Raw genomic sequence first — 9,867 nt, 5'->3', positions numbered from 1 at the left:
TTTCCAAAAATCCAACCCAATCACTTTGCATCTCCATCACCTGCATAACCACCGTCTTCCCCTCCCTCCCTCTGATACATCCTGCTGTAAATCCCATGTCCCTTTAGCCCAGTGTTTTTCAACCTTGATAACTTTAAGACGTGTGGACTTCAACTTCCAGAATTCCTCAGCCAGCATGAAACATGAAACACCAGCATGGCCAGCGAGGGAATTCTGGGAATTGAAGTCTACATATTGCTAAGGTTGAGAAACACTGCTTTAGCCACTCCATATATCCAATGAAATGAACTGCAACTCACTACAGCTTAGGCATTTTATTTATTAAGATTCCTTGTGATTTTTTTTGGCTATTATGGCTCTTCCTACAACATAGAGTGGCCCTCTTCCTTTCAAAAGAATTAAGGGTAGGCCACACCAGCTAACAGTTGCCTAACAGAAGTCTGCAAAGGGTGATCCCATGGCCCTGGGACACTACAACCATCATGAATTTGAACCAGTTGCCATCTGAATTTTGATCATGTGACCATGGGGATGTTGCAGTGGGTGCAGGGGTGAGGCAGGGGTGAAATCCAGCAGGTTCTGGAGAACCGATAGCAGAAATTTTGAGTAGTTCGGAGAACCAGCAAACACCACCTCTGGCTGGCCCCAGAGAGGGGTGGGAATGGAGATTTTGCAATATCCTTTCCCCAGGAGTGGGGAGGGAATGGAGATTTTGCAGTATCCTTCTCCTGCCACAGCTACCAAGCCATGCCGACCAAGTCACACCCACAGAACCAGTAGTAAAAAAAATTGGATTTCACCACTGGTGTGAGGGGCTGTTGTGGGTCACTTTTTTCAGTGCTGTTATGGCTTTGAATAGTGACTGGGGAATGGTTGGAAGTCAAGGACTACCTGCATACCAAATTGATGTCCTAGCACACAATTCAGATCTAGGTTTTTCTTGGGCCAGTTGTGTGTGTGTGTGTGTGTTTGTGATGGAATCACACTGGAGATTTTTAAGAACAGACTGGACAGCCACTTGTCCGATAGGGTCTTCTGCCTGAGCAAGGGTTGGACTAGAAGACCTCCAAAGTCCCTTTCAACTCTATTATTCTGTTATTAACGTAACACCTAACCTGGGAGTGGATGAGAATACATGGGAAGAAGGCTATGTTGTCTCACCAGGAATAGAACTTTGTGAATTTACTTAAGGAAGACACCCAGAAAGAATCACCAATTCCATTGAAAACAGCTTGATACCAGTTTAAAGAAAATGGTAAAATGCTCTTTTATTAGACATTAAACAATAGAGATGTGTGTTTTTTTTACCCTGCCCCCCCACCCCACCCCGTCTCCCCGAAGCTCAGTTGGGAAATATGTCACCCATAGGCATCCAGACACTTTTAGACTGGGTGGCCTGGTAAAGAAATTCTTCTCCTGACCCATCTTCTGGATCACTCCAACAACGTATATCAGCTCCATAATTCACCCACGTCCTCTTCAGATTCCCAGCAGAAGCCCATTCCACGAGGCCAGAACCCTGTTTGTGAAAGAATCAACATCATCATGAAGCCATTGTAGGTTTGTTTACCTGACAACAGACGGCTGCAGAAAGAGACGTGGTGGCCCAACAATTAAGCATGCCCACTTTAACAACCTCCTACTAGATGGATTTCAAAAGGATGGTCCAAACATAACAAAATACAAAAAAAACACCCATGAATACCTATTGGAATTTGTTTGGACCTTAATGCTATCTAGAGGAATAGAACAATAAAGCGAATAGAACTATACTGATTTAGGACTGAGACTTTCAAAACCTTTGCATCTTTAGAGACCACAGCCATCTTGTAGGGGAGGATGGCATACAATTTTAATAACTAAATAAAATTTAATTTTAAAAAATATCCTCTTCCTCCTGTTCGTTTTGGATGGTTTATAATTCTTCCTTGTAGAATCCTCCCTGATACATAACATTAGACTCATGCCAAATGCTCTTTTTATGTTCCTTGACAGACCTTATTCTCTGAATTTAAGAGTATATCCCCAATGCTATGTCTCAGCTAGTGTCAGTATCATAAATATGAAGCAGCCTTTTCATTGGTAGGTCATCTAGTTCTTGCAGATATTTCATTGCCCAAACTAGTTAGACTAGCACTGATGATGTTACTTAGTTTGGGTAATGAAACGTCTAAAACAACCAAGAATGCACCAAAGATCCCTCATTTCAACCCTGAGCTACAAGTATTGCCGGTAATTTAAAACAGATTCCATTTTAAAAGGGAAGACTTGGCCCACAGCACTGAAAACTGTGGCTCGGTAACACCTGGTTTTCTTCTGTGATGATCTAATACAGTGTTTCTCAACCTTGATGCCGGCTGGGGAATTCTGGGAATTGGAATCTGTACATCTTAAAGTTCACAAGGTTGAGAAACTCTGGTCTAATACAAGGACAGGGCAGTATCTTGTCTGCTTCCAGGTTTAAGGGGGGCCTTGTCAGAATACTTCTTGTGTTGGCCTGCCAGTTATATTTCTCACAGGGACCATGAAGCAATATTACCAGAGATTTTAATTCATTCAAGATGTTAAACCATAGTTTAATTCTGGCAAGGTATCTAAAATGGAAGCTGTTAATAAATTATGCTTATCATTCTAAGTCCAGAATATTGATTTATTCCTGGTCTGCTGTCATCTCTATGCCAGGCTCATAATGAACAAAACAAAAATAGCTTTAAAAGATATCACTCCTTAATTTGCCCCTTTTTGCTCTTCATTTAAACCCCTGAAGATCTGGTCTCCAAATGCCAAACCAGATACAAGTCCCCATAAAAACTCATTTCCCACCACGGGACTTAGTGATATTTTAAAAAAAGAAAAAAGACACACATGCCTTGCATGATATTCCACAACTATCCCCCACAAAACCCAACAAATATCAATCCCCACATGCTACCAAAATATGCACCCACAAAAAGAAAAACAAAAATGACAGACCTATCCCCCAATAATCCCCACAAAAGCAGAAAAAAAACCCCCATATGGTTCAAACTCAGAAGCATACCCACATTGACTATAAATAGAGACAAACCTCAAAAATGCTCATCTACTTAAAAAAAAAACATCTATAGCGCACAGGCAAAATTGACTAATGTGTGTGAGAAAAAAAACCCTAATATAAAAAAAACCCATATTGTTCTTAACAGGCCTAGTATACTTGGGATACTAACCTGAGAACTGAAGGAAGAAATGGAAGGAAAATAAACTAATCATTGGCTGAACAAACCAGGCCTTTACTCTGCTTGCTGGGAAGATTGACTTTGGCTTGATCAATAAATCAGCTGTGGAACTCAGTTACATTTGAAGATGGACAGGCCACAGTGCAGTACATATAGTCCTCAACTTACAAATGTTCATTTAGTGACAGTTGGCTGCAATGACCTGTTCCATGGCAAGTTGGCCATGGCAAATTGGCCCATCCTGTCCCACAGCCTGCGAGGTCACTCACCTCTTTAGAGCCAAAGTACCACATGGCTTGGATATCATGATGCTCAGCTAAACTTCGACTCAAATAATCCCGGGAGCCAGAGATGATATTCACCACTCCAGCAGGCATGTCAGAGGTCTCCAAAACCTGTTAACAATAAAGAAGTATGGAGAAGTGGATGCTACCAACCACCTAAACCAAGATGCAGTCTCCTTCAGTATGATATGAAAATAAACCAATATGCTCTTCTTACAGGATACCACCTATCTTTGAATATGTAGTTCTCGTGCTTTGGAGATGATTCATTTTGTGTCTGTTTTCTGGTATTGAGGAAAAAAAAAAGCTGTCACAGAACCCTAACTGCAAAAAATGAGAACACAATGACTACTATAATGCCATATTGACAACCATTTGAGATTTCTAGGCTGAACTTAAATGACCCCACATCTACCATTTTTAGTACAGGTAGTTTAGTGACTGTCCAAAATTACACCACCACTGAAAAAATGGACTTATAACCATTTTTCACACTTATGATCGTTGCAGCATCCCCACAGTCATCAAAATTCAGACGTGTGGCAATTGACTCATATTTATGACGGTTGCAGTGTCCTGGGTCATGTGATCCCCTTTTGCGACCTTATGACAAGCAAAGTTAATGGGGAAGCCAGATTTACTTAACAACCAGGTTACTAACTTAATAACCGCAATGATTCATTCACTTAACAACTGTGGCAAGAAAAGTAAAAAATGGGGTAAAACTCAATAAATTTTGGGCTCAATTGTGGTCGTAAATCAAGGATTACCTGTACCATGTTGCTCATGTGCATATGAAGCCCTTACTTGTCTCCTATAAGTAGTCCTCTACTTATGACCACAATTGAGCACATTTCTGTTGCTAAATGAGACATTTATTATGTGAAGTTTGCCCCATTTTACGACTTTTCTTGACACAGTTATTAAGTGAATCACTGTAGTTGTTAAGTTAGTGACACAGTTGTTAAGTGAATCTGGCTTCCCCATTGACTTTGCTTGTCAGAAGGTCGTAAAAGGAGATCACATGACCCAGGATAGTACAACTGTCATAAGTATGAATCTGTTGCCAAGCCTCTCAATTCTGATCACGTGACCAGGGGGATGCTGCAATAGTCGTTAAGAGTGGAAAAACAGTCATAAGTCACTTTTTGCAGTGCTGTTGTAATTTTGAATGGCCACTAAACAAACTGTTGTAAGTCAAGGACTACCTGTATTTTTTTTTATAAATTGAACAGGAATAGGGAAAAGAAGTCTCATTTAACTTAAAATTGTCAGGTGTGCTTCTTGCATATTGTTTCCTTCAAAAAAATAAAATAAAACACACAAAAACACAGCTGATATTTCTTTCCATCAACACACCTCTATCAAAGCCATTAGGATTCTAGGAAAAATAACTCCAAAACCAGAATGGCTGCTTGTTTGGGAATTTGAGAATTATAATGTAGGATGTTACTGATTTAACAACTGCAGTGATTCACTTAACAACTATGGCAAGAAAGGCTGTAAAATGAGGCAAAACTCACTTAACAATTGTCTTGCTTAGTAACAGAAATATTGCGCTACCAGAGATATTTTTATTAGGGATTTTACCAGAAATATACAATAGGGAAATGAGATATTTAATTATGAATGTTTTAACGGCAGCTAGAATTGTATTTGCTAAAAACTGGAAAGGAGAGAAGATACCCACGGATGACGACGTTATCAAGAAAATTTTGGAGTGTGCTGAAATGAGTAAATTGACATTTGAAATTAGGGAACAAGAAGATAAATAATATTATTTGATATAGGATTTATTTTATCAATGGTTAGACAAGAAAGAATGGAAATGAAATATGAAATATGAAATGGATAAGATAATAAAACATATAAAGGGTTTTTTTTCCCCTTATGGAGGATAATTTACTGTTAAATAATTGGTAAATGAGAATAATAATGTAATAAACTGTTAAATAAGAAAACGTTGGATAGAGGATTAAGCACAAAAGATTTGTAACCGATCAATACACTTTCTGTAATTGTAATGGATGATAATTGTTTTATGTTTTAAGTTTTGTTTTAAAAAAAAAAATCCAAAAATAAAGAAAAAGATATATTGCACTCAATTGTAGTCGTAAGTGAATGATTATTTGTATCTGCAGGACACTAAATCGGAGAAACCTGTCCCATTCTATAAAATTCTTGCTGCAGTACATTATTATTCAATCCATTCACCCAAAAACAATCTTTGTTTTGATAAATTGAGGAGACTTTCTTGCCAATTTAGAGGACAGACAGCAGAACATTCTTAATACCATTGTAAATGTCAGGATGATTTATAACAAAGTAGGCTCGGCTTTGGACTTTCAATGATCTAACAAAGATGAAACATGGAAACACAATTCTTCCCATCTCCTTCCCTTAAACGAAGTATTTGAAGAAGATCTCTTGGGAGAAAATCAGCAGTAGACTCATTGTACTAGTGAGTTTGGTTCTGGTATTAGTAACAAATCCTGTTGCGGTGCAGAAGCTCAGGCATTTAATCATTTAATGTAATCAATTTATAAAACTGCCCATCTCAAGAAATGATTCTGGGAGATAAACATTATCAAATAGAAATAAAAGCAATTACATCATAAAGACAAAAATTCAAATGCATAGAAACCAAGTAAAACAACAATCAACAGAGCTAATACAACCAGGAGATGGGTCCTTCCACACTCTCAGGGCCTAATAAATCTGTAGTTCAACTTTGATCAATTTTGGCCCAAAGGTGCTTTTTTAAGAGGCAACTGAGCTTTCTTGTTTTTCTTTGAAGACGTTTCGCTTCTCATCCAAGCTTCACACAACACACTCCTTTCAGCAGTTCCAAGGAGGCTCACACCTGTTTGTACTACTAAAGTGACATTGAAGACACAGACAAACCTCCAAGTGGCCTCAATGATACTCTAAAAGAATGCAAATGACCAGCTGTCTACAAGGGATATAAATCCTCCCATTCCCCACCATCTAGTCAGAGCTGAAGAAGCTTCTTGGATAGGAAGCAAAATGCCTTCAAAAAACAAAACAAAACCCAGAAAGTCCAGTTGCCTCCTGAAAATGCACCTTTGGGACAACCATGATCTGGATGGCTGAGAATCTCCGTAGATGTTAAATTTTGGCCTTCTTAACCAGAATTCTGCACTTGGTTCAAATTGGTGGGTCCTTTCAGTAAAAGGGGGAAAAAAACCCCTTCTTTATTTCTGACAATTGTCCACCCTTGCTTTAGGACATGAGAATCAATATTGCAATCGAATGCTTGTCTTCTCAAATGCCAGACATACTTTATTCAAAGCATTTGATTTTGAGCAGGTATAGATGGCTAGACAAGATGATACAAGATGATAAGGATTAAGAATGTTAATCCCAAAGGATCTCTTCTATTTGAACGGCAGCATTTTCACCCCACAGAGAGAATCTAATAAGTCAGGATTTTTCCATCAATGCTGTTCTGACAACAGAAGGTGACTCTGGCTTAATAGTATACACAACAACTGCACGAAACAATGCTACGGCTTTGCTAACTTCGGATTGGGAATAAGTGCTTGTGAAGTGACATTGTGTTCTTTATTGTCTACTTTCTCTGTCCCATCTTTAGATCTCCATACATTTTCCCAGTAGATGTAGCACATCCTGCCACGGCAAGCTTAGACTTACTATTTGCCATTGCAAACACTTAAATGTTTTTCTCATCGTTATAACCCAGAAAGCCATGATGAACTCTATGAAATGAAAAGACGCACCAAATCCTCCAAATGGCAAGAAGACAACATATGATGAGATGGGGAAGCAAATAATAAAATAAGCAAGCCTGACTGTCATGTTTAAAAAGAACCACTTGAATGTCATAAGAAATTTGAATATGGACCCCCAAAAAGCACTCAACTGGATTTATAGGGGGAAAAAAATCAAGTCCATCATTAGAGATTTCTGTACATGTGATGAATCCCTCAGCTGGTGTCCACCAACTATGCCAGATTATATCACTATTTCTGCGTGGCATGAAAAGCATATAGGAACCTCTTTGTTTAGGGTTCTAGTCCTTTTCTTTTATTGCACCCATTCCCAAAGTCCCAAAGAATTATCCAGTTGCAAGGAATACCTCTTTCACGTTCTTTTGAACAATCACAATTAGTTCAAGAAATGTTATTGTGTCAACTAGGTCATGAGTTCTGAAACTCCTTGGCTGCGGTCATTATTTTGCAATTCTACAGGAGACTAATTTTTGGGAAATACAGATCCAAAGGCAGCCAACAATCTGCTTGCTACTTTGACCAGCAAAACAAAATGAATCATACAGCTTTCCTGGGATCCTAAAGTAGGACACACATGTTTATTTGTCTTTTCAGAAAATGATTGATCTCTAACATGTATATCCAAAATCTAGGAGGAATGGAAGCTGAAGCATGCTGATTTTATGGATTTAAATAGTTAAATGCCTATTGAAGATTATAATTTCACCCAGTTTTTTCCTGGTGAAAAGTCGAGAGAGATCTTTATAATTTTCTTCTTTCCCCTTTCTATTTTAATGTACATATTTTAATATTGTTTTAATTTAGGGTTGCTTTATTCTTTTTAACAGAGCCATTTATTCCTGTTTTTCAGTGACAACACTTTCTAATAAAGCAGGGGTCTCCAAATTTGGCAACTTTAAGGCTTATGGACTTCAACTCCCACAATGCTCCAGCCCAACGTGGGAATGAAAAAGTTGACAAGTTTGTAGAACCTTGCAGTAAGGAATCAAGTATCACCTTCTCCTGAGGGGACTGAAGCTCTCATGAGTCCTAACCAGCATGAATAATGACAAGGAACAGCAATCTAAAACATATGAAAGGGCTAATCCCTCATTGCAACTAATACAGGTAGTCCTTGAGTTACGGCCACAATTGAGCCCAAAATTTATGTTGCTAAGTGAAACATTTGTTAAGTGAGTATTGCCGCATTTTATGACTTTTCTTGCCACAGTTGTTAAATCCATCACTGCAATTGTTAAGTTAGTAACATGATTGTTAAGTGAATCTGGCTTCCCCATTGACTTTGCTTGTCAGAAGGTCGCAAAAGAGGATCACATGCAAGTGTCATAAATATGAGTCAGTTGCCTAACACTCAAACTTTGATCATGTGACTGCAGGGATGCTAAAATGGTTGTTAACTGTAAAAGACAGTTGTAAGTCACTTTTTTCATTGCCATTGTCACTTCGAATGATCTGTTGTACCTGTATTTGGAAGTACACTGCATTCAAACCAGAGGCCATAATGTTCCTGTCCAGGCCAACAATCTTTGAAGGGTTTTTCTTCTATGAATTTGCCCAACCTCTTTTGAAAGCTATCCAAGTTGGCAGCCATCGCCATGCCTAATGGCAATGAACTTTGCAGGCTAATTATGTGTTGCGTTGAATATGTGATTTTTTTGGTTTGGCGTTAAAACTTCCTTCCAATCAACTTCATTGGATGACCTCTAATCCTAGTATCTTCAGAAAGGAAGAAGGAGCACGACTGCTCCCTGTTCACTTGCTACGTGCATGAGTTAGTACATTTCAATCAAGTCCTCTCTCTGAGTTGCCTTTTATCCAAGCAAAAATTCCAGAAAGTCTAGCCATTTCTTGCAGGGAAGGGTGTTCAAGTATTTTGGTTGCTCTCTTCTCTACTTGTTCAGCTTTTCCCCTCCAAGTTTGGAGACCAGAAAAGTTATACCACAAATCTGCATCAGGGCATTGCAACGTAATTTATTTGCAGCCCCTTTGCTAATGATTTCTCGTATAGAACTTATCATTTTCAGAGTTATTGAACTCTGAGCGGACATCATCCCTGGGATTAATGGGTTAGAGTTAAATCTTCATTGTGCTACCTGCTACTGCCTCAAAATATTTTTCTTATTTAGCTACCAACAACTAAGATTTTATAAATAGGTATGTAAAATTGATGGATTTTTGCCCTAATGTGGGCCAGTTTATACCTTTTTCAACTGAATTGCATTTAGTTAACCAATCAGCATTTTTAAAAATAAAACAAAAATCCTTCTATAACTTTTCACAGGTACTTTTGTTTTTTTTACTACAGGTAGTCTTCGACTTATGACCACAATCGAACCCCAAATTTCTGTTGCTAAGCAAGACAGATTTTAGGTGAGTTTTGCACCATTTTACCACCTTTCTTGTCACAGTTGTTAACAATCCAAGTTGTTAAATTAGTAACAGAGTTGTTAAAGTGAATTTCGCTTCCCCATTGATTTTCCTCATCAGAAGGTTGCAAAAAAGTGATCACGTGACCTCAGGACACTGGAACCATCATAAATTTATGCCAGTTGCCAAGCGGCCAAATTTTGATCATGTGATGCTGCAACAGTTGTA

General features: G+C 38.4%; 1 protein-coding gene across 1 annotated transcript in view; it reads right to left on the bottom strand.

The window, feature by feature from the left end:
* Positions 1–1,242: 1,242 nt before the first annotated feature.
* Positions 1,243–9,867, bottom strand: part of ALDH16A1 (aldehyde dehydrogenase 16 family member A1) — a 49,720-nt gene continuing 41,095 nt past the window's right edge. Inside the window, exons 17-18 of the mRNA XM_034423258.3 lie at positions 3,485–3,610; positions 1,243–1,519 (exon numbers count right to left, since the gene is read on the bottom strand). Coding sequence (XP_034279149.2) covers positions 1,343–1,519; positions 3,485–3,610 — 303 coding nt within the window. The 3' untranslated portion in view covers positions 1,243–1,342. The remainder of the gene's footprint in view (positions 1,520–3,484; positions 3,611–9,867) is intronic.

This window comes from Pantherophis guttatus, chromosome 4, assembly GCF_059756535.1.
Source record: "Pantherophis guttatus breed Tessera chromosome 4, ASM5975653v1, whole genome shotgun sequence".
NCBI lineage: Eukaryota > Metazoa > Chordata > Lepidosauria > Squamata > Colubridae > Pantherophis > Pantherophis guttatus.
Note: the sequence above shows the minus strand (reverse complement) of the source record. Positions and strands in the feature narration are given on the sequence as shown.